The 26,331-nt window shown below is 43.9% G+C and overlaps 1 protein-coding gene across 1 annotated transcript; it reads right to left on the bottom strand.

The window, feature by feature from the left end:
* Nucleotides 1-7,602: 7,602 nt before the first annotated feature.
* Nucleotides 7,603-13,539, bottom strand: LOC133424294 (B2 bradykinin receptor-like). Its single transcript, XM_061714798.1, has 2 exons — nucleotides 13,426-13,539; nucleotides 7,603-8,569 (listed from the first exon to the last, which is right to left on the bottom strand). The coding sequence occupies exons 1-2, from the start codon at nucleotides 13,428-13,430 to the stop codon at nucleotides 7,603-7,605; spliced, it is 972 nt and encodes a 323-aa protein (XP_061570782.1). The 5' UTR covers nucleotides 13,431-13,539.
* Nucleotides 13,540-26,331: the final 12,792 nt, after the last annotated feature.

Raw genomic sequence — 26,331 nt, 5'->3', positions numbered from 1 at the left:
GGAGCTTGTTGCTGCCCCGCTGCACCCAAAGCTACGCTACGTCACCTCCAGCCTGCCAACTCAGAGAAGGAGGAAAGCAACCAAATTCTGCAGTGTCTGTACAGCCGCCCGGATGAGCCGTCCAGTGTGATGTGGATCTACGAGCCAATAAGATTCTGCTCCCGTCGTTACGTAACGACGGGAGCGATTTACATCGGTTGGCCTCCGATGTGTGAAACCACGCCCACAACTAACTCCGCCGGCCGGAGCTTCCGCCATATTTTCGTAGCAGTGTATCGCGTCATTCAGGCAGCCAATCAGCACAGAGCCTCATTATCATAGCCCCGCCCACTCAGAATCCTGCATAGATAATGAGGTTAGAGAATGGGAAGATAAAGACATGGCTCAGAGGCTGAATTTCTAATTTATTTAGCAAAAACCATCAAAAGCTTGTTTTTAAGACATTCAAGGCCTGTTTAAAATAGGTATTAGATGCCATAATAGGTCCCCTTTAAGTTTCATTTGTCTAATTTTGTATTTAGGAGTTAAGTTAGAGCTAGTGCCATCCTCACTGTTTGTTTGGATTATTTGTTAACAATGTTTTACCCCTGTGTGTCACTGATCTGATCAGCCAGTATTTAAGTTCCTTGTGTGTGTTTGTTCATTTTGGTTTTGTTTCAGTTTAGCATTGCGTTATGGTGACTGTTATTGTTTAGGTTCTTTATATCTTTCTTCCTCTTTTAAGGGCTCATTTTGTAAAAAGTTCTTTTGGGTAGTGATGGGCAGATGAAGCCTCATGAAGCTTCCACAGGGTTCATCTGATTGTGCCGGAAAATTAACCAAAGTGAAACCAGTCAGAACAGTGACATCTGGTGTTTCACTGCAAGTATATCAGCCGCCTTGTCCTTGTAATACATCGATATGTACATAAAAGAAAAAGCGTAAAACAAACCATTTGTGATCATTTATGTGAGAAGCGCTTTTGTTACATTGTGAATCATAACAATAAAGTGAGAGGGTGGAGTGCTTGTGAAACAGGCCCAACCTAAAACGACTATCGGATACATTTCACAGATTTTAATTTGAAAACAGGATTTTCTCAACTGTGCTGGGTTTCAGCCTGTTTCGTCTTCGGCTGACAGTCTCGCCAGCCTTGTACTTGTCCTCAAGGCCTTCCTATTAGGAATTATGTGGGTGGGGTCCAAAAGGTTGATAAAGGCCTAAGGGTGAGATTTAATGAAATACAGCTCATTAGGTAAACATGCATGGATGCTCTAAATGGAGAGGGAGGGAAGAGGAGGGAAAATAAAAAGAAACAAATAAACACAAAACGAATGGAGGAAAAACCTGCCTATATAAAATAATTTGGCTACAAACAAATCACTTTTTTTTTTGGGCTGCACACATATTAATGGTTAATACCATGCTGGTATATATATGTGCATTGTTAATATAAAATACACATTACATTTTTTTTTTAATATGTAACATATATTTATCTTATTAATATATATTTATATATATATATATATATATATATATATATATATATATATATATATATATATATATATATATATATATATATATATATATATATATATATACACACACATACAGGACTGTCTCAGAAAATTTGAATATTGTGATTTTCTGTAATGCAATTACAAAAACAGAAATGTCATACATTCTGGATTCATTACAAATCAACTGAAATATTGCAAGCCTTTTATTATTTTAATATTGCTGATCATGGCTTACAGCTTAAGAAAACTCAAATATCGTATCTCAAAAAATATGAATATTCTGGGAATCTTAATCTTAAACTGTAAACCATAATCAGCAATATTAAAATAATAAAAGGCTTGCAATATTTCAGTTGATTTGTAATGAATCCAGAATGTATGACTTTTTTTTTTTTTTAATTGCATTACAGAAAATAAAAATCTTTATCACAATATTCTAATTTTCTGAGACAGTCCTGTACATACACATGCAAACCCATTTTTGTTTTTTGTTTTTGTTTTTTTTTCTGGAGGGGGGGGGGTGACATCCCCTGCTAATCCAGGACGCGAGAACACACATGGATGCGCACGTCTAGCACTGGAAATCTGCAAAAAACAGAACAGACACGAAACAGGCACGGAACCGGCAGAAACACGAGCAGCAACCGTGCCAGGTCCCGAGACCCAATCACAATCTGAGCTAAGCTACCGCGATTAACTAACCCCAAAAACTACAGAGCCAGCATGCAGGTGAACGAGCCGGTGTATATGTCTATATTTGTGTGTGTGTATATGTCTGTGTGGCTATGTGTGTGTGTGTGTGTGTGTGTGTGTGTGTGTGTGTGTGTGTGTGTGTGTGTGTGTGTGTGTGTGTGTGTGTGTGTGTGTGTGTGTGTGTGTTTAAACAAATCACTCTTAAAGAGAAAAAAAACAAGAACTATGAATCTAAGCTAGGATAAAATTTAGAAACAAAAAAACACTCTTGAACGAGGAAGATTAAGGGCTATGAATTTAGCCAAGGAAAAAGTAAAAAAAAAAAAAAAAATCACTCGTCACCAGGGCCGGATTTAGCGAGGCCCACTAAGGTGGGCCGACTGAAATGTAGGGTGAGCGATGCTGCCTGTACCGCAACACGGCGCGGGCGAAACAATTTTGGGGGGTCAAACCCCCGAAATGCATAGAAAACTATGCTATCATCATATAAGTTAATCTATCTTCTCCACAGTATGCTAACCCATAAAAAACCTTTCCTTTTTAGTTTGGCAGGACAGGTTAATGAATTCCTGAGCCGGTGGAGTTAGTTGTGCCCGTGGTTTCACGCATCGGACGCCAACCTATGTAAATCGTTCCCGTCGTTACGTAACGACGGGAGCATAATCTGAACGGCTCGTAGATCCACATCACACTGGCGGCTGTACAGACACTGCAGAATTTGGTTGCTTTCCTCCTCTGAGTTGGCAGACAAATTTGCTTTTTTATATGTTTATTATAAGGTTGTCATGAGCCCTGTCACTCCACCCGTTGACCCTCTATCCAATTAGCTCCACCTGCCCCCACTCTGCTCTGATTTACCTGCACAGCTGTATTGCATTCTCCACTTAACCTCTCCCAGTATTTAAAGCCCTGTCTTTCAGCTCTCCCTTGTCAGATCGTCTGCAAACCTGCACCGGAACCCTGCCTGTCTGCTTGTCTCTCTGACTCCCATCTGTGACCCGGACTTGGCTTCCACCCCAACTCTGATCTCCTGCCCCGGTAATGTTGACCTGCCTTCTGCCCCCGACTACGATTTCTGCTTTGCCCTCGACTGCACTACTGCTCCGTTTTCACCTGTTCTGTTGTGTGTGTGTGTTTCCCCCAGGACTGCCCGGATCCTCCAGCTCCCGTGATCGCTGCCGGGGGAACACACACACAGACCCCCTGAACCCCGTGGACCCGCTGAACCCCGTGGACCCCCTGAACACCCTGGACCCCCTGGACCCCCTGAACACCGTGAACCCCCGGGACCCCCTGGACCCCCTGAAGCCCTCATTCACTCCCAACTTCCCTTTCCCCTGAAGGATTAATAAACCTTCTTGTGTGACGCAATTGTGGTCCTCTGGTCGTCTGTCTGAATCGTGACAAAGGTTTAATATTTGATTCACAAACATGTGTTTAAAAAAAATAAGGAAATATATAACAGCAAATTATATTTTTGTGAATATTAAACAGTATCAGGGGTGGACTGGCCATCGGGCATACCGGGCATTTGCCCGGTGGGCCGATGGTGATTTTGGGCCGGGCCGGGCCAAAAAAAAAAAATTTTTTTTTTGGCCCGGGCAGGCCCATCGGCCCATTTGATTTTGTTTTTTACCTGACAACAACTGGTACCACTGGCCGATTGGTTATGATGAGTTAGATTGGTTATGGGCTGGAGTCAGGCCCGCTGCAAGGCGTGTGCGAACCGCGAACAATGGTCATTAGTTAGTAAAAACAGAGGCAGCGCTGCATTCCCCTTGTTTAAAATGGTCAAATATTCCTGTTTCCCCCTCCGTCTGGGGGCTCCGGCGGCGCCCGTGGAGGTACGGTGGGGCCCTGGCCCGGCTCGGAGGGCCGGCCCCCGTCTACTGGATGGCCGGTAGGGGGACGCGGGTGTCTTATCAGGGCCGGCTTTGCTGGTCCTGCTTCCTGGCTTCGGCCTCCGCTCCCCCTCTTGCCCCCCCTACACGATTCATACGCACATAGGCGAAAGGCGGGGGGTCCGGGTCGTGGGGGGCACCGTCCCGCGTGGCCCGGCACTCCCCGCCTCACGGTTTTAACAGCAAAATAGACACTGCACATTCAACACTTTATAAATACACTTGACAAGGACACGTAGTTCGGGAGGGGGGGGGGGGTCGGTGTCAATCGATACTTGGCCCTCCCTCCTCCCTGTTTTTATGGCATTAATCACATGCACTCAACACCAGGGGCGGGAGGGGGTCCCACATCACCCGCGTTCCCTCACCGGCCTGGGACAGGTGGGTCGGGTTACCCGGGCCTGGCGGGGCCCGCCGTGCAGCCTGGGGTGCCTTCTGGCGGTGCTGGACCCCCCCGGGGAGGGGGAAACGGTGCGTGATTGTATGTCTGTGTCGGTGAGAATGCGGTATGGAAGGGTCCTGCCATGGAGGATTTGAGCCTCCATTGGCAGGACATCAAAAACTTAATAATTTATCAATATTATATTATACAAAGATGGTTATTATTATTATTATTAGTATTTTTATTAGTATTATTAGTATTATTATTATGTATAGTATATTATATTATTATTAGTATAGGTATCGGATAGGTGAATGGATGAATGAATGGGATGCCTGGGTCTGGGGCCCTCCGTTGTCGGGCCTGCGCAGGTGTCGCCTTGTTGGGGGGTTCCCTCTCTCCGGGCCCGTCTCCGGTCCCTCCCGCTGCCTCTGCGGCGGGGCGCCCCTCTGGTCTTGGAGGGCCACTTTCGTGGGGGACGGGTGCGCCTGCCCGCGTCGGCGGCCGGGGCGGCTCTGTCTCTCCGGGCAGGCTGGCCCCCTGCCGGGTGGGGGTCGTTGGCCTGAAGGATGAGGGCCTCCTGGCCGCGTGTCCGGCCGGGGCCGGTGGCCGGGGATTGCCTGGGTCGCGGTCTGCCGCCGCGGGATCCCTGGCTGCTTCTTTCCGCGCCGTGGGCGGTGGGTTGCCTCCCTCCTACTTCTCCCCTCTGTGGGGTTGCCGGTGGCCTGGGTTCCGGGCTCTTCCGTGTCGGCCTCTGGTCTCGCGGGTGGCGGGGTTGCTCCCCCCCCTCCCCCACTATAGATACACTTCAGGTGGAGCTTTGTTTGGTTTATTACACACACACACACACACACACACACACACACACACACACACACACACATATAGTCATTTAGTCATTTAGTCACATGCATATACACACACACACACACACACACGCATGATCATATACATACACACACACACACATAGACATACACACTGGCTTGTTCACCTGCATGCTGGCTCTCTAGTTTTTGGGTTTAGGTAGCGGTAGCGATAGCTTAGCTCAGACTGCGATCAGATCTCAAGATTTAGGTCGATTGCTGTTATTGTTTTGGTTGGCTCCGTGCCGGTTTTGTGCTTTGTTTGTGGTTTTTTGTTGCAGATTTCCAGTGCTTGACGTGTGTCTCCGTGTGTTCCTGCTTCCTGGATTGGCAGTGGATGTCGTCACCCCCCCCCCCCCCCCCCAAAAAAAAAAAAAAAAAAAAAAAAAAAACACTGGGTTTGTATGTGTATATTTATGTATGTGTACGCATATGTGTGCGTATATATATGTATATATTAAATATAGTAATAATGCACATATATACACTTTTGGTTTCTACCGTCATGGTATCAATCAATAATATGTGTGCAGACAAGGTAAAAAAAAAAAAAATTGTCAAATATGATGATATCAGCCTGAAAATCACAGGACTTATCTGTGGTGGTGAAAGAAGTCAGCAGTATGAATTTGAAAGATGTGTGAGCATCCCTTCATGATAAACAGAGGGGGAACGCATTCTGACAGCAGTATTTCACGCTGTCAGAATGCCTTCCCCCTGTTTAAAATAGGTTAATATATCATTGTAGATATCTGAAATGTTCTTTTTGACTAGGAAGAATTGAATTACAGATATCTGCAACACATATCCAGTCTAGCTATTAAATGTTAAAACGGCTTGCCATACAAGTTTGCTGGTCTACTCAGAAACAGTACTAAGAACATCTATAACGGGACTGGGGGGGATGGTGTAGGTTTAGGTTTATTAGACAACAACATACACACCAACAAGACAGTGTACAAGCGGTGTCACAAGAACGTTTGTTTTCATTCATTGGCTTCATTTTCTTTCCATCAATACCTGGTGGGCCGGTCTAGGCTCAAAATGCCCGGGCCGATTTTTTGTCCCAGTCCAGCCCTGAACAGTATACAACAAATGCAGATGCATGCATATGTACTTTTGGATTCAAAGGATGGTAGGACTTGTTTTCTGGTTTTTACCTCTAAGCCATCATAAGACAGAGTCACATTTTTTTTTCTTTTTTGTGAATCACTTTCATTATCTTAACTGGAGTCCATTACGACTGAAATACAATACACATGTGATAATGCTGATTAATTATGTAGCAGATACGTCGATTGTTATATCAGAAAGCATTTCTAGTCAAACAACTCTGGACGTGAGTGGCAGAACAAACAATCCTGTAATTTGAGTCCCATATCCTGTAAAGTATTACATGTAAAAAGGATGTCTAGAGCCACATTAGATCTGAAATGACTACACCCATGAGTTTAACTGGTTTGTTGAGCAGAACATATATAACTGTAGGTTAATTTAAACACAAGAATCATAGGCTTCAAGAAGGATTAGCAGAAGGATGATTATTTCACAAATGTATATTTTATGAGCAGAAGAAGATTTACTCATTCACAGCCACATAATGTCACATTTTAATTCTTTCATCAAAGCTCTCCTTGGACCAAATTTTCCAACATACATCGGAAGATGTTCTTTCTTACAGCTTAAGAAAACTCAAATATCCTATCTCAAAAAATTTGAATATTCTGGGAATCTTAATCTTAAACTGTAAACCATAATCAGCAATATTAAAATAATAAAAGGCTTGCAATATTTCAGTTGATTTGTAATGAATCCAGAATGTATGACATTTTAGTTTTTTTAATTGCATTACAGAAAATAAAGAACTTTATCACAATATTCTAATTTTCTGAGACAGTCCTGTACACCTTTCTGAGAAACAGTGATCACAACCAAGGAAAACTACGTAAGTAGGAATACATACATGGGGCACGGTGGCGGAAGATTGACACTTAGGTAGGAGCACTGGAAAAAAAATGTGGGGATAAAAAAATAAAATAATAATAAAAAATAAAAAGAATACACGGAAAATATTTGATATTTTTACATACTAGATCTGGATAGATAATATTATTATTATTATTATGATTAATAATAATAATAATAATAATAATAATAATAATAATAATAATAATACACGTCCACCACTGCAATCAAGCACTCGGTTCTTGAGTTTTAGTACTTCTTGAGAGGTCGGAACCTAGATGTTGATTTTCTCACATCACTCCACTGCTTAAACAGTTCCTTAGTTTTTTCCTGAAGTTTTTGCCAACAATGACGTAGAGAATGGGGTTGAGAACGCTGTTGAAGAAGGCAAGGTAGGTGAAGGTCGGTCGGCAGATGGACAGGACGTAAAGGACGGAGCATTTTGTTATAATGCCCAATTTTAATTTAATAAGTATAACTAATAGCTTAGCCAGGTGGAAAGGCACCCAGCAGATCAGGAACGCCAAAAGGACCGCCAAGACCAGAGTGGTGGCCTTCCGGTCCGTGTTTTGAGACTCTAAACCTTCAGTTAGCCTGTTCGTCAGTACTTTGATAATTTTGATTGTGCAGAAGGAAATAATGGAAATAGGTATGCAGAAACTGAATATGAAGGGTATAAGCGCAAACACCAAATACGTATTTTTTGGATAATCAATATGGCATCTCGTAACATTTCCCTCATAATATAGTTTCCTAAAGATGAGTGTGGGGAGACGCAGGAGAAAGCCCAGACCCCACACCAGCAAACATCCAAGTTTAGCATAAGAAGGTCGGCGCATTCTCATTTGGGTCATCGGGTGTACAAGAGCCATATAACGATCTATGCTCACCAGAACCAGGAAGTAGATGCTGCAGTCAGCATTCATTACAATCGCCATAGTGACAATTTTGCACATGGATTCATCCAAAGGCCAAACCAAATGCCTTAAAACATAAACGGCCCAGAAGGGCAAACAGGACATCAGGACAAGGTCAGCAGCTGCCATGTTGCTCAAGTAGATCTCAGGCACGGTGCAGGCTTTCTTGTGGAGACAGAACACCATCAACACGAACACATTAAGGACTATTCCCAGCACAGATATGACGAGGATATAAACTGGAATCAGATGGAAGGTCCAGTCCTCCAGGTAAAGTTTACATTCTGTGTTATTTCCTTGTGTTTGGTTTCCAGACATCATGCTGAGGTTGGCAGAGATGCTGAACAGAGAGAGAGAGAAAGGAAGGCTTGATCTTTAAAATTCACAACTAGAAACTCAGACATCAAAGTATACGCAGACACATACAGTGGGGAGAACAAGTATTTGATACACTGCCGATTTTGCCGGTTTTCCCACTTGAAAAGCATGTAGAAGTCTGTAATTTTTATCATAGTTACTCTTCAACTGTGAGTGATGGAATCTAAAAAAAAAATCCAGAAAATCACATTGTATGATTTTTAAAGGAGCTTGAGGCTCCTTTTAAGAAATGAGACTCTCTAGCGCCACCCTTCACCACGACGGTCGTCGGGGGTACTGCAGCCAACAGTGAAGCCGGCACGGGAGAACGGGGAGAACGCACATGCAGCGTCATGTGACGTCACATCCGCAGCCCAGCGCGGGAAATTCCGGCCCGGAATTGCAGCACATTTTGCAGCAGACAGCCTGTTCAAGGCAAAGGAGAGATACACTAGAGGGCTCATTCTTTTGGGTTTGGAACGCTTCATCTGACATTATTACTAGAAAACTTAAAATGTATACAGATTTTTTTCATAAATCCTGCCACAATCCGGCCTCAAGCTCCTTTAAGTAATTAATTTGCATTTTATTGCATGACATAAGTATTTGATACATCAGAAAAACAGAACTTAATATTTGGTACAGAAACCTTGCAATTACAGAGATCAGACGTTTCCTGTAGTTCTTGACCAGGTTTGCACACACTGCAGCAGGGATTTTGGCCCACTCCTCCATACAGATCTTCTCCAGATCCTTCAGGTTTCGGGGCTGTCAATTTCAATTCAATTTTATTTATTTATATAGCGTCTAATACAACAGAGTTGTCTCTAGACGCTTTACAGAGACCCATACCCAGAACATGACCCCCGAGCAGTTATTACATAAACAATGGCAGGTAAAAACTCCCCTAGTGGGAGAAAAACCTTAAGCCAAACAGTGGCAAGGAACATTGTATGATTGTATGACTGTCGCTGGGCAATACGGACTTTCAGCTCCCTCCAAAGATTTTCTATTGGGTTCAGGTCTGGAGACTGGCTAGGCCACTCCAGGACCTTGAAATGCTTCTTACGGAGCCACTCCTTAGTTGCCCTGGCTGTGTGTTTCGGGTCGTTGTCATGCTGGAAGACCCAGCCACGACCCATCTTCAATGCTCTTACTGAGGGAAGGAGGTTGTTGGCCAAGATCTCGCGATACATGGCCCCATCCATCCTCCCCTCAATACGGTGCAGTCGTCCTGTCCCCTTTGCAGAAAAGCATCCCCAAAGAATGATGTTTCCACCTCCATGCTTCACGGTTGGGATGGTGTTCTTGGGGTTGTACTCATCCTTCTTCTTCCTCCAAACACGGCGAATGGAGTTTAGACCAAAAAGCTCTATTTTAGTCTCATCAGACCACATGACCTTCTCCCATTCCTCCTCTGGATCATCCAGATGGTCATTGGCAAACTTCAGACGGGCCTTGACATGCACTGGCTTGAGCAGGGGGACCTTGCGTGCGCTGCAGGATTTTAATCCATGACGGCGTAGTGTGTTACTAATGGTTTTCTTTGAGACTGTGGTCCCAGCTCTCTTCAGGTCATTGACCAGGTCCTGCCGTGTAGTTCTGGGCTGATCCCTCACCTTCCTCATGATCATTGATGCCCCACGAGGTGAGATTTTGCATGGAGCCCCAGACCGAGGGAGATTGACCGTCATCTTGAACTTCTTCCATTTTCTAATAATTGTGCCAACAGTTGTTGCCTTCTCACCAAGCTGCTTGCCTATTGTCCTGTAGACCATCCCAGCCTTGTGCAGGTCTACAATTGTATCCCTGATGTCCTTACACAGCTCTCTGGTCTTGGCCATTGTGGAGAGGTTGGAGTTTGTTTGATTGAGTGTGTGGACAGGTGTCTTTTATACAGGTAACGAGTTCAAACAGGTGCAGTTAATACAGGTAATGAGTGGAGAACAGGAGGGCTTCTTAAAGAAGAACTAACAGGTCTGTGAGAGTCGGAAGTCTTACTGGTTGACAGGTGATCAAATACTTATTACTACTGTCATGCAATAAAATGCAAATTAATTACTTAAAAATCATACAATGTGATTTTCTGGATTTTTTTTAGATTCTGTCACTCACAGTTGAAGAGTACCTATGATAAAAATTACAGACTTCTACATGCTTTGCAAGTGGGAAAACCTGCAAAATCGGCAGTGTATCAAATACTTGTTCTCCCCACTGTAGTTGCATCTGCGATGCAACTATGTCTCTGTCAAACGTTGTTGGCCGATGGCCTGACGGAACGCACAACTCATTTATTCTGCAGAACAGCTCTGTTGGTGTTTGCACCTCCAAGCAGGAGCTGTTGTTGCTACCATATATGGTCAATCGGAGGCATTTGGAATGCAAATGACCCTAACCATTCCTACGACAGAATTTAGAACCTTTTCTGTGCACGGTTGATAAATGAGGCCCCTGGCCTTTATAAGTTTGGTTAAATATGTGTGTTGTGTTGTCACTCTACAGTGTACATGCAGATTTAATTTATATTAAAATCAGTGCATACTGTGTTTGCCAGATGGATCCTATTTTCAAATCCTGACTGGTTCATTACTGTGTAGAGTTTTTGGCTGCGTGGATCCGTCCACATGCCATACACATAAACAGGTTTGACAAGCAACTTTAAATCATCCACGGCAGTGAATGTAGGGAGTTAATACCTAATTAGGCGTGCACAGCTACATAATTCTTTATTACCAGTAAGGCTTGTTCATTTCTGATTAGGTTCCAGGTGACTTAATAAACTTTGTGAAATTATTCGGGGAATAGCATCCAGTCAGACTTGTTGAAAAATATGAAATCATTACTTTATTGTTAGAAATATACAAAATTGATTATAGAATCATTATTAGATTTCCCCACTCTTAGCGTAGCAATTACCATGAAATAATTTCAGTGAGCATAAAAGATCACATACATATTAATTAATGTAAAATGTAAAAAAAAAAATTATGTATCACTGAAACATGAGGACATTATTGTTTATATATGCATATTTATATATATTTATATTTTATATATACAGTTGAGGACGATATTATTAGCCCCCATATGGAATTTTAAGTTTTTTCAAGTTTCTGGCAAGATCCTTTTTAGCAGAGCAAGGCGGTTCTAACAGAGCATTCCTGAACATACAATTTGTCATTATATGGGCCAAAACATTTATATTTGTGCACCAAAACATTATTATGTAAGAAAAAGCTAAAATGACCAGGGACATTATTATTAGCCCCCTTTAAGAAATTACCATTTATTAAGTCATCACACAAGCCACTTTTATGCAGTGATGTGCTTAGCCTTCACAGGTGATGTGCATAAAGGTAATCAGGTCAAACAGGTGATTGCACTCAATTCAGTTAAGTTAATTAACTCAAGCCAAAACATGGTATAAAAGCCTCATTATGGAGCTGGCAGTTGAGGAAGCAACATGCCAAAAACAAAGGAGATCAGTGTGGACCTCAGAATAAGAATTATAGATGCCCACAAAGCAGGGGAGGGATATACGAAGATATCCAACCGTTTCCAGGTGTCAAGCACTGGAGTGAGAGGCATCATTCAACGCTCCAAAGACAGCAACACAGTGCAGAACAAGCCTGGCAGAGGTAGAAAGAGAAAGATTTCAGAGAGACTGGAGAGGAAACTGGTGAGAGACGTGTCTAGAGACCCCAGATTAACTTCCAAGGCGCTGGCAAATGACTTGGCCACATCAGGAATCATTGTCTCGAAGAAGACCATAACTAGAGCTCTGCACAGGAATGACCTACGAGGGTGCAGACCAAAAAAAAACCCACTTTTGAGGAAGAGGCACCTTCAAGCCAGACTTCAGTATGCTCGAGACAACCTGGAGAAAGATTATTCATACTGGAAGCGTGTCTTATGGTCTGACGAGACTAAACTAGAGCTCTTTGGCCACAGGGACACTGCTTACGTTTGGAGAAAAAAAGGACAGGCATTCAACCCAAAGAACACCATCCCCACAGTGAAGCATGGTGGTGGGAGTATTATGCTGTGGGGATGCTTCAGTGCATCTGGAACAGGAAATCTTGTCGAGGTTGATGGAATCATGAATAAAGAAAAATATTTGGCTATTTTGAAAGAGAACCTTAGGCAGTCAGCTGTGAAACTGGGTCTGAGACGTCACTTCATCTTCCAACATGACAAGGATCCTAAACACACCTCCCTCTTGGTGAAGAACTATCTCCAGACGACCAAAGTGAATGTCATTGAATGGCCTGCACAAAGCCCTGACTTAAATCCAATAGAAAATCTGTGGGGTGACCTAAAGAAACATGTCCATGCCAGGCACCCATCAAATCTAGAGGAACTGGAGAGATTTGCCAAAGAAGAATGGGCCAGGATTCCTCAAATGAAGTGTGAGAGACTTGTTGTAAACTACAACAAACGTATGCAGGCAGTAATACAGCAAAAAGGATACACAATTGACTATTAGGGTATGGGGGGCTAATAATTTTGACCCTGGTAGTTTTTGTGTTTTGTACAATATCTTCATTTCTGAGTGGAATATAAAATAGTGTAAGCATCCAAAATAAAACTATGAAGTCTACAAAAAGCTGTGTTCAGTTTATTTTGCTCTGGCTAATATCACTTGGAAAACACTTAGAAAACAAGCACTATTTTGTAAGGGGGCTAATAAAATCGTCCTCAACTATATATATATATATATGACACTACACATGTTGGGACATACAGTCAAAAAAGATAACAGTCAAAATGTTTAACACTGTTTAAGTCAGAAAGAATAAAAGTTAAGTATAGAAAAGTAAGTTTAAAGCTAATAATTACCTCATGTCTATGAGAATTATTCCTCGTGATGGAAAGAGAGACTGTGAAGCCAGCAAGGAACAAACACCTTTCACTGTATCCGTCTGTTTGACTGTGATGTACTTTCTGAGAGAAGAAAGACATTTGGTCTGGAGACTCACAGGGTTGCATTCTTTTATGGATTCAGCTCTTCCCTCCTCCTTGCTCCTCTGAAACCAGGCACACTTAGGGGTAAACCAAATTTAAAGGCACCACAGCATAAATACAAAATGAAAAAAATATATATGTATATATATATGATATAACGATACCACTTTCTTCCAACCGATACGATACCGATACTTGGATCTGAATAGTTGCCGGTACCGATGTCAGTACTTCTACCACAAAAAAAAAACACAATGAATTGGAAGACAGGTTTTATTTTCTTCTCTGTTCTTATCTATTTAAACATTTCAGGTGTATGGCTTCATACATGCTGCTTCATATCTTCAAATCTTGTTAATGTTTAGGATCTCAATTTTCCTTCCTGCCCTTTCCATGCTGTTAAGCCAAAGACAAAGAAAGCAGTCAGTACGATTTTCTAGTGTGCATGTGTGGAACATTTCCATAAAGGCACATTCATAGGATGCCTAGAAGCACATGTAAGCTTTGTGTTTTTATTTCCATGGTCTTCTGGAATACCTGAAAACCAGTGTTGTGTTATGTGAGCTATTAGACATAGACATATTAGAGATATTACTAGACATAAGCCATGGGTACATTCCAACCCGCCAACCTCTCCCCCCATTGCTGTAAACAGAGTTACAACTGTTATTGTTTAAAACTTTGTTGTATGTTTATAAAGCACCTTCACTGTTTCTATCGACCATATTAGTTTTTTAGCCTTTAGAATTCATGGTGCTACTTCTGTCAGTTGTCATCAATAAACACCAGTGAGCCCAAATGTCAATTACAAACTCTGCCTCTACTTGTGCAGATCCATTATTTGGTTTGCTTTGGATCTTGAGGCTTTGTGAATGTTTTATTTCAGTGCCTAATTAGGCTTCCCTGTTGTTGAATGCTACCGGTGGTTTGCCACCTTGTTGTATATCCTTGTATTTAAATTCATAAAGACATCTCTTCATTTTGGATATTCACAACAACATGTCTATCTCGCCTGGAGTAGTCACAGCTTCTATTGATGCTTTAAAAGCAGTGTTACCAACCCTGGTCCTTGAGGAACACCATCTTGCATGTTTCAGATGTGTATCTGCTCAACGTAACCCTAATGCAAATGACTGTGTCAATGACAAACTTGTGCCTTGATGACAAGCTGATGACAACTATTAATTTGAATCAGGTGTGTTGATGCAAGGACATATTTAAAACATGCAAGACAGTGGTCCTCGAGGAAGAGGGTTGGGAAACCCTGCTTTAAAGGTATTTTTCTAGACTTTCTTTTATGGCCACAATTAAGATTGTTTCTATCTCTTTTGTAGATTTGTGCAATTTTCTTCAGGCTAATGGTGACCTCCTTCACTTATATTGAGATCTACCTAGTCTTTATCTTGGTAAGTCCAGTCAAACAGCTGCCAAATGCAAACTTCATCCTTTCATCCTTTCACTTCCACTCATACGACATTGGGTCGCTGGGGGGGCATACTGATACATTTCTATGTCAGCCAAGAGATATAATTCTTTCAGTTTTTCCTGGGTTTGCCACGGGGCCAAATCCTGGTTGGACATACCCATCTCAAATGTTGGAACAGGAGCAACTAAAGGCTGGACACGTAATTGGTCGAAATCAAAAACAACTGGAAGAGCATTTGATGATTGATTAAGTTAATTGTCAACGGGTCTGTATCGTGACTGGGTATATAAGGAACATTTCAGTGCTGCAGAGTCTCTGATATAAAGATGGTCAGGGGTTCACCAATCTCCAACAAACTGCGTCAAAAAATCACAGACCAATTTCAGGAAAATGTTGTGGGGAAAAAAAGTTTCCAAAACCTCTGTATAAATACATTTTAACCACTCTGGTTGACTGCAATAAATAACAGCACTCTCACATAAAGACTTGGCAATATGGCTTGAATTACGGATTTTTTTTATTGGGGCCCGAGCACTTACAGTGCGAAGGCCCTGTTGTATCTGTAGGAATTTTTTTTTAGGGCCCAAGCACTTACAGTGTGAAGGCCCTATTGTATCTGTAGGAATTTTTCTTTTTTATTCTTCTGACAAAAGGAAGGCCTTTTTGCCGCCCTAAACGTGCCCCAAAAGTCACCAAATTTTGCACACAAGCCAGGCCTGGCAAAAAATTTGATATTTAATAGTTTGCATTGATGGGTGTGGCAAAATGGCTCAGCAGCACGCACCCCCTAGAAAACTTTGTGCCTCAAGCCCCACAATATGGTTTGACGTACATGCACAAAAATCGGTACACACCTGTATCATGTTGCAACTTAAAGAAACGTCTCTTGGCGCCATGGCCGACACCGAATAGGAAGTCGGCCATTTTGAATTAATCGTGTAATGTTTGCGCAATTTATGCCATTCCTTCGGCAGTTAATACGGCCCGAACCGTAACCTGCACCCAGGTGTGTTATACATCAAAATGTGCATCTCGATCGTGCAACGACGTGCAGTACTTTTCTTTTTCAAAAGCGTTACCGTGGCAATACTAGACGCCGAAAAGCGCGCCCCCCCCCCTTCATCTGATTGGTCCATATTTGATAGTTCCCCAAAAGTTACCAAATTTTGCAAGCAAGCCAGGCCTGGCGATAAATTTGATATTTCATGGTTTGCATTAATGGGCGTGGCCTAATGGCTCAACAGCACCCCCTAGAAAGATTTTCTCTGCCATAACTTTTGAATGGTTTGACATAAAGACTCGTGGGTGGTGTCATCGGACTCGGTTTTGAGTCCTTGACCTTCATTGGTGAAAATTAGCCCCACCCCTTCTTCTGATTGGTTGTCCCTATTTTCTGCTATAACTTTTGAATGGTTTGACATAGAGAGTCGTGGGTGGTGTCATCGGACTCTGTATTGAGTCCTTGACCTTCATTGGCCTGAATTAGCCCGGCCCCTTCTTCCGATTGGTTGTCCCTATTTTCTGCTATAACTTTTGAATGGTTTGACATAAAGACTTGTGGGTGGTGTCATCGGACATGGTTTTGAATCCCTTGACCATAATTGGTGTGAATTAACCCCTGTGTGGTGTGTGAATTAGCTCTGATTGGTCGATATTTGATAGTTCCTATTTTCTGCCATAACTTTTGAATGGTTTGACATAAAGTGTAGTGGGTGGTGTCATCGGACTTTTTGAGTCCTTGACCTAAATTGGTGCAAATTGCACGCGCGAGGGCCCGAAAAATTTGATATTTCATGGTTTGCATTAATGAGCATGGCATAATAGCTCAACAGCGCCCCCTAGACAACTTTGTGCCTCAAGCCCCACAATACGGTTTGACGTACATGCACGAAAATCGGTACACACCTGTATCATGGCACCAACTTAAAGAAAAGTCTCTTGGCGCCATGGCCGAAACCGAACAGCAAGTCGGTCATTTTGAGTAATTGTGTAATTTTGCCGCAATTTATGCCATTCCTTCGGCCGCTTCTTCGCCCGAACCGTAACGTGCACCCAGGTGTGTTATACATCAAAATGTGTATCTCCATCCTGCGACGATGCGGATTACTTTTCTCAGTCAAAAGCGTTACTGTGGTGACGATAGATGCCAAAAAGCGCGCCCCCCCTTCATCTGATTGGTCCATATTTGATAGTTCCCCAAAAGTCACCAAATTTTGCACACAAGGCAGGCCTGGCAAAAAATTTGATATTTCATGGTTTGCATTAATGGGCATGGCAAGATGGCTCAACAGCGCCCCCTAGAATACTTTTCTCTGCCATAACTTTTGAATGGTGGGTGGTGTCATTCCTGATATGCTTATGGGGGACGGTGGCCATGAGTGCGAGGGCCCGTTCATCGCTGCTTACAGCTTTAATTTTGCTTTTTCCTGCATCCCTCTTTCTATTCCATTCACTTATCTGTCCTGCTGAAAGATGTGGTACGCTTTGTCCCAGGTACCAAGCCTCAGAGGTGGCTCACTTAAGCCGGGCATACATGCGATTATCGGCTCGTTTTGGGCCGATTTTCCAGTCGTGCGACTATTTTTTGGATCGTGCCAGATTTCGACCCAATTGTTGGTCATGCCTCGTGCAGTATACGTGGGGTAACGACGAGAGAGTAACGACGAGAGAGTAACGACGAGAGAGTAACGACGAGAGAGTAACGACGAGAGAGTAACACCTCACGATGAGCTCCCGATCACAAATCGTGTGCTCGCAAGAAAATCAAACATGTTTGAAATCCTGGTCGCTCCTCGTGAATGAATCGCACAGCTGGAGCTGCTACGACCCGATTGACCTCATCCTTTCACAGAGAGCATGCGCAATCTCTGATGTCACGTAAAAAACTATTATTTGTAGTTTATAGTGTTGCAAATTCACATTACAAATCAAGTTTTAATAGCAGAAAAAAAGACCGCATTTCCAACGTCTGCCCAGCCAATTCCTTGTCCAATCACGACGTTGTCTAATCTTTTTTCATTTATCGGCACACAGAAAGGCACAAATTGCTAAAGGCTGATTTATGGTTCCACATTACACCAACACAGAGCCTACGGCATAGGGTACGCGGCGACCCGCACCGTACGGTTACGCCGTCGATTTAACGTGGAACCATAAATCAGCCTTCAGTGTGTGCTCTGTCTGCTGTTCTGAACTTCTCTGTTGTGCTCATTTTGCTGGGACGTCAGGTCCCTCCGCCGACACACAACTTTTGCGGTATGCGTTCATTGTTGTGTCTGAAAATGATGCGCAGTACCCACCCAATCAGAAACTGTACAGATATTTTGTGATTTTTTTTACATATAAAAAAATAATGGTTGTCCAGAAATTTCTTGCTTCTAAATTCAGATAAAACAGAGGTTATCATTCTTGGTCCAGAGCATCTTAGGAAGGGATTAGATGGTGTTGCGATGGCTTCCAGTGCAACTGTGAGAAACCTTGGTGTTGTTTTCGATCAGGATTCGTTGTTTAAACCATATGTTAATCAGGTTTGTAAAATAGCGTTTTTCCATCTCAGTAATATTGCAAAAATTAGGAAAATCCTCTCGCAGAGTGATGCAGAAAAACTAGTTCATGCGTTTGTATCTTCTAGACTAGATTACTGTAATGTGTTGTTAGCAGGATGTCCAAGTAATTTGCTGAATAGGCTCCACCTGATCCAGAATGCAGCAGCACGAGTGCTGACAGGAATCAGCAGGAGAGACCACATCTCTCCAGTGTTAGCGTCGCTCCATTGGCTACCTGTAAAATTCAGAATCCAATTTAAAATTGTATTACTTGCATATAAAGCCCAAAACGGCTTAGCTCTGCAGTATTCACAAGACCTGATAATGCCTTATGTTCCTGGCAGAGCTCTCCGCTCTCAGAGTGCAGGTTTACTCGTAGTTCCTAGAGTATCTAAATGTAGATTTGGAGGGCGGGCGTTCTGCTATCAGGCACCACTACTATGGAACCAACTTCCAATCTGGGTTAAGGAGGCTGACACCACCTCCACCTTTAAAACTAAACTTAAAACATTTCTGTTTAGTAAAGCCTATAGTTAGTGTTTAGTAAACCTCTAGCTGGTGTTGGTAAATCTCTATGTAGTGTAAACTCTAGTGTGTTAGAGTCAGTAGTCATAGTTGCAGCTATAGAACAAGACTCTAATAGTTAGTCTCAAATATAGCTTCGCGGTAGATATGCTGCTATAGGCTTATGCTGCAGGTGGGCACCGATATGATCCGCTGGGCGGTGCCTCTCACCCTTCTTCTCCTCTCCTCTTCCCTTCCTCTCTTCTCCATTTCCATTTTTATTTATTATAAATATCTCATAGCTATCGTTTTTGTCCATCTCTCCTGTAGTTTCCTGTGCTGGCCCCCCCTTTTTTCTCTTTTGTGCATGTTTGCAGGCCGGAGCCTTGGGAGCTGCGTTCTGGCCTGCGGTTCCGGTCCCCCTCCCATCCCCGGTCATCCCGTTGCTGCTTCCACCTGTCTACATCGATGTCTGCTGTGTGCTGCTGACGTCCCCGACCCCCCAGTCTGGCCCTTGGCAGGAGGGTCCCCCCTTATGAGCCTGGTCCTGCTCAAGGTTTCTTCCCTCCTAAAGGGGAGTTTTTCCTTGCCACTGTTTGGCTTAAGGCTTTTCTCCCACTATGGGAGTTTTTACCTGCCATTGTTTATGTAATAATTGCTCGGGGTTTATGTTTATGTTTATGTTTATGTTCATGTACTGGATCTCTGGAAAGCGTCTAGAGACAACATCTGTTGTATTAGACGCTATATAAATAAAATTGAATTGAATTGAATTGAATAAAATTATAAAAAAAATAAAGGATCCCCATTACTTTGATCGGGTGGGCAGGACACACGTTTGGGTAGGCACAGCCCACCCCTGCCCCAAAACCGGCCTCGAGTTCCAGTACACACAGAAGTCCGACGGGAGGATTATGATCGTATAGTGTGAGCAGACGGGTCACATCAGAGCATCGGGTCGTACAGTGTGAGACCATAAATCGTGGGCTGTGAACTTTTGAACTCAGCGATCTAGTCGTGCAGTTTGAGATGGGGATGAATCAAACGATTTAAAATATCGCACAGTGTATGCCCAGCTTCACTTAGTGAGACAATCCTCGACACCAGGCCTTATTGTGGACTTTGAGAACAACCTACTTAAACTTGTGTTGGCACTGTAAGGTTTCTGTCCACCCCCTGCTTTGGTGTTCTCAAACGTCCTATAAACAACCAGAACCTGACACAGACGCCACACTTGATTTTGGAGTGACTTAGACTCTCTTTATTGATTTTCTCCTTTCAAAGATAAAATATAAAGAATAGTAAACACCATTCACCTTATTGTTCAAATTATTCGTAGATGTTCGCAAAATCCAATAAACAAACATGGAACCCTGTGTAAAAGTACATAAAAAGAGAATGCAAGGATTTACAATTTAAAAAAAAAAATTGTATTCACAATACAACATAAAGCGTATAAAATTTTGGAAGTGAGTCACTTTAACATGTGATGAATTATTTGCAGCAAACAATTAATTAGTGGAAGGTGTGGACCACAGGCGAGTTCAACACCTGACCTCTTCAGGTGTTTGACCGCAAAGCTGCAGGTTCTTGTCTTGCTGAGATCCACGACTGGTGAATCCCAGCAGAATTCCACTGATCCTATGTACGTCTCTTGCAGCTCTGGTTTTAGATGTTCTTCCACATGTGACATCTGAAATGAGGATGTTTGGAGACCATGAGAGACAGTAATCCAGTTCTTCTAAAACAAAAAATAGTTTAAAACATTAGTTACGGCCCGTCTTGGTTGAAGGCCCACTCACCACAGCAAGGTTCAGGCCAGGAGTGGTAACACATGAGAAAAAAACAACACAAACAAATCTAAAAAGGCCCAAACAATAATGGGAACATGGGACAGACTTGCTGTTCACAAATATACAGGTCATTTTATTTCTCCACAAATACTGAATATAGAGTGTGATCCTGTAACTGTGGCGGCACCTAGTGGCTGCAGAGCTCCTGCACATCTGAATAGATCTGTCCATGATGCTGGTAAACTGCATGGCTGATAATGGACACAATTCTTACTGAGGACAGTTTTCTTGTTGTGACACCAGGGGCCTCATGTACAAATAGTGTGGTGGACAAAAAACGTGCGTACACCACTTTCTACGCTCATGGTCGGATGGTCAAAAAGTGACTTGAACGTGAAAAGTTGCAGTCCTTCACGCACACACCAAGGCTTGCATTCTCACATTTCTGCGGTTGTGTCCGTTGGCAACACTCACTCAGACAAAAAAGAAAAAAAAAAGAAGATGTACTGTCGATGGAATCTGGTCTTTGACCCTTCCTCTTCTTCTTCTCGACGACTTCAAGAGTACCGATACAACATGATTCCACTGTTGTAGGCGTCTGACTTTTTAAAAGGTTAACCGAATGCCCCGACGTCTTACACGCCTGCTGGAATGAATGAATGAATGAATGAATGAATGAATGAATGAATGAATGAATGAATGAATGAATGAATTTTTATTTTTGTGTCATGTCCGAAGACCCATCCCTTTACGGGATTATAAGACACCAGAAACAGAAAATCATCAAATACACAATATCACACACACTTAATTGGGAGCTGCACAATGTACACCGGAAAAACAAAATAAATAAATCAATCAAAAACCAGAATGGATATTTTTAAATATATGTTACTTTTCTTCGTTTATCCCACGCTTTCTCCAAATAATCAGCAAGTGCAAATACTTTATGATCAAAAATCCATTTGAGTCTCTCAGCATCGCTTACCCACATCAAATCCAGATTCTTACATCTATCAAATAATTTTTGACGCAGCTCATGATACAGAGGACAATAAAATAAAAAATGGAACTCATTTTCAATGTCATTAATCTTACAGTAAGGACAAATCCTCTCTTCTTCTGGGACCCCTCGATAACGTCCTGTCTCAAGGTGCAGAGGCAAGATTCCACAACGGCTGGATGTAGAAGTTGTCTTCTGAAGGAAACCTCTGATTCAGCTGGAGCACCGTCTGCTGCAGCTTTGCTACAACTTCACTCAGTTTCTCCACAGAATCGTCCTCCTGAGTTTTGTCATGAGTGCAATGTGACGTTCTAGCCCTGGAAGACTCTGGGACATGCTCCACTTGGACACAGTGATGATGTTCATCTCCTGGTGGTGGAAAATGTGGATGATGTTGGATACAAGGGACAACCTTGGAAAACCTGGTGTCCTTGTCCAGGACAGTGAACATTCATTGTAAAGGTGATAATCATTTAAAATAAGCAAACTGTTGTGGCTGTAAGATTATATGACGTAATAGAGATCTGAGTGGACCAAACAAAGTGCCATGAGGTCAAAAACAAGTTGTGCAAATCCACTGTTTGAACTCAACTGCAGCTTTGTATTAATCAGTAGCAGCTGTTACCACTGAGCAATCACTTCCTTTTGCACTGAACATCATATAAAAGCAGCTCTTCCAGGTTTTAAATTGTCCCAGTGGTCTGAATTGTGTATTACTCTCAATTTGTAAAGGACTGCAGCTAGGCTAGCATTGAAGGTGTCTGTGTTCATTTGTCTCATAATGAGGTGAGTAAAATGCCATCAGGTTTCAGAACGCAGGTGTTGCTCTTCTCACTTTTATTTTCTTTAAAATGCTGGTTGTCTTTGTACCTCTAGTGACTTCATATTGGAAAGAGGTGGCAGGCTTACACATTTTGAGTGCATGTGTTCTGAACTTTGATCATACCTGCTCTGTATACAGGGTGTTGTGGACTTCTTTCCTACTGATTGGAAGCATCACCTGTGCTCCTCAAGGAGGTAAGCTGCCTTGAAATCCCCAACAGCAGTTGCATGTGAACTTGCAGTGTAACTGCAATTCCTGAAACCTTCTCCTCAGGTAGTGACCCCACATGGATGTACTTGACTTCAAACCAAGATCCAGCCAGGCCAACTCCTGAGAAACCCAGAGGACAAGCAAGTGGTTCTGGCACTTACCGGTTACCAGGCTCTCACTACAGCGGTAGCACAAACATCGCTGGAGCTGCTAGCCCTTCTGGTTCTGGGCCAGCACTTTACAGCACCAACACTGCTGGGGTTTCTGGGCCAGTATTTTACAACACCAACACTGCTAGGGGTTCTGGGCCAGTATTGTACAGCACCAACACTGCTGGGGGTGCAGGCTTAAGTTATGGGCCAGCGTCTTACAGCGCCAACACTGCTGGGGGTTCTGGGCCAGCATCTTACAGCACCAACACTGCTAGGGGTGCAGGCTTAAGTTATGGGCCAGCGTCTTACAGCGCCAACACTGCTGGGGGTTCTGGGCCAGCGTCTTACAGCGCCAACACTGCTGGGGGTTCTGGGCCAGCGTCTTACAGCGCCAACACTGCTGGGGGTTCTGGGCCAGCGTCTTACAGCGCCAACACTGCTGGGGGTTCTGGGCCAGCGTCTTACAGCACCAACACTGCTGGGGGTGCAGGCTCCTCTGGTTATGAACCAGTTGCCCAGAAGAAGCAGTCTGGTGTGCCGGGCAGCCAACAGCAGGTTGCAGAGGAGAGCTGGACCTCATCTGATGGGGAGGAGCCGGTCTTCACGCCTGTAAGTGACGAGGATCAAGTGTACGCTTACAAGTCTCGGTCCCGCTACAACAAGAACCGCTTCCTGTTCAGCCAGTCCCGCTACACCCAAACAGAACCACTTCACCCCCAGGAGCCAGTCTTCCCATACCCTGGCAAGACATCTCAACAAAGCAAGGGTGGATTCTGAACATGGGTCTGGTGAGGCTCCCTTCCTACTATGTAAACTTTGGCGCTTATGACTCGGCACCAAAGCTGACTCAAATTTGTTTTGCAGGTCTTCATGTTCCAGAGTCAATGCAGCGTCCAGCTGACTGAATAAATGGCTTAATGGAATTAAAATTGTCTTGTGGAAACTTCATTCTGATCATTGTCTCTGCAAACTTCACCAGTGAGGTGGTGAAGCTTCTCCATGATGTACCAGAAGGTGTCAGACTTAAAAGGCTGAATGCAAACAGGTGGGACTACCCAACAGTACTTGGCTCCTTGGGGATGATTGGTTCTGTTTTGGTGTAGTGTGCTTGTGCACAGGGTGTTGTGATGTGTCTAGTGCAGTAACTAGAGGCAAGATGCTTGCAACTCCCTCGCTTGCTGCCGCTGGCTAGCCCTTAGTGGTGAACGGGGAAGCTGCATTTCAAAGTTTATTTAGATGGGCCAATGCATATTAATGCACACTACATTAAGCAGTGAATACACCGGGTTTTAGCAGAAATGCTAGTTTCCACCCGCAGTCCCCACAAACAACCAGACACACACTCACTCACACCTACGGGCAATTTAGAATCACCAATTAACCTAGCATGCATGTTTTTGGACTGTGGGAGGAAACCCACGCAAGCACGGGAGAACATGCAAACTCCACACAAAGGTCCTAATGGGCCTGGCAGTCGAACCGGGAACCTTCCTGCTGTGAGGCAACAGTGTTAACCACTAAGCTGCCGTTATGTATAAGTCTTCTCCTAGTACACAGCCTCCATCACCAAGGCTCCTGTCGGGCCTCCTCGTGGCCACACACAGTAACTGGATGTCTCACGACTCCAGGCAAATCGACAGGGGATCTCTGAGCTCCAGAAGTAGGCTGCGCAGGTCCCCTGTGGACACGCCCTGGCACTGACCAACCACTGTCGCGCTGCCTTGTGGGTAAGTCTAGGAAGACAAAGGCTAGGGGAGCACATGACAGGCGGTCCTCTAGACTGGAGCTCCTGCAACTGTGGGAGAGTGCCGGTCATCTTGGGTCTCCCTTGCCACCGCATCCCACTCTCCCACAGTGAAGTGCTGCTGGGACATGCACACCCCCAGTGGCACTCTAAATAATTTCTTCGCACAGGTTTCCATCTCTGCCTCAGAGACCAGCTACCAGAAATTTGAAAGCCTGGTGGCAATGGGGTGTCTGGGGACGAGAGCAGGTATTGAATGCACCGTAAGCTCCTAATAAGACCCCTGCACACCAGCGGCACAGGCTATCATGGTCGCTAGTAGATTAGAGTGGCACCTACTTTCAGCAGACCTCTGTGTGACTGAGCAGCCGTTTTCAGGACTGCACTGCTCACCCCAACTGGGGAGGGGCCTAGAAAAGGTGGCCCAAACATTGCCCACTCTGACACATCCTGGATAGGCCACCACACTTATCGGGAATTCCACTCAGCGGTCAAAATAAAACAAAGAAAATGCCTCTCAAACTGGCATCATAGAACATGTGGACACTACCGTCAACACCGATAGACCTCAGCGAAGGTTCCCTAAAGGAAGAAGGGGCAAGGTTACACTTCTGGATGGGTTTACCCTGCAGGAGGACAGAATCAGCATGGTGTGGGACTTGCAATAAAACAGCCTCATACCAAAACTCCCAGAAACGATTGGCATAAGTGAAAGGCTCATGTCACTCAGGATCCCTTTGGCCAAGACAAGATATGCCACCCTTGGTGCCTACGCACCTACTATGCCATCAAAGGAAGATGTTAAGGACAGCTTCTACCAGGCATTAGATGAGGTCCTGTGTCGCATACCTAAGGAGGATAAGATCTTCTTGCTGGGCGACTTTAATGCCAGAGTGGGGAAGGACAACAAGGTGTGGAGCGGGGTTATTGGCAGGCATGGCATCGGACTAGTCAATGCAAATGGCCTACGGCTGCTAAGCCTCTGTGCTGAGCATGACTTGACCATCACAATCACCATCTTCCAACTAAAAAATAAGCACAAAACATCCTGGATGCACCCACGCTCAACACTGGCACTTGATTGACTTCACCATCGTAAGACGCCAGGACACAAAAGACGTCTTACTGACTCGTGCAATGAGAGGAGCTGAGTGTTGGACTGACCGACTTATGACCAGGCTTTCGAGTGCAAGTACGCCCTGCTATTCGTATCCAGAGGTCAGGGAAGAAGAGGCTTGACTGTACCCGGTTAGCTGAGCTTACGGCCCGGGACAAACTCCGTCTCTCTCTTGCTGAAAACCTGGAAGACATTGAGCCTATCCTGATGAGACAACTCCCTCGATGAAAAATGGTCCTCTATCAGCTCCAGGCTCTATGAAGCGGCATCCCAATCCATCGGATACAAGTGCAGAAAGCACCAAGACTGGTTTGATGACAACACGGGCACAATAACCACCATGCTCAAACACATGCACACAGCCCACAGTGCTGCACTCAACAATCCCACATCAGCTGTGCTCCGGTGGCAATGGTAAACATCCAGGGGGGAGGTGCAGTCAGAATTGCGTACCCTGCAGAAT

The sequence above is a fragment of the Cololabis saira genome, chromosome 23, assembly GCF_033807715.1.
Source record: "Cololabis saira isolate AMF1-May2022 chromosome 23, fColSai1.1, whole genome shotgun sequence".
In the NCBI taxonomy this organism is placed as follows: Eukaryota; Metazoa; Chordata; class Actinopteri; order Beloniformes; family Belonidae; genus Cololabis; species Cololabis saira.
This window is presented reverse-complemented; position numbering and strand designations above follow the sequence as displayed.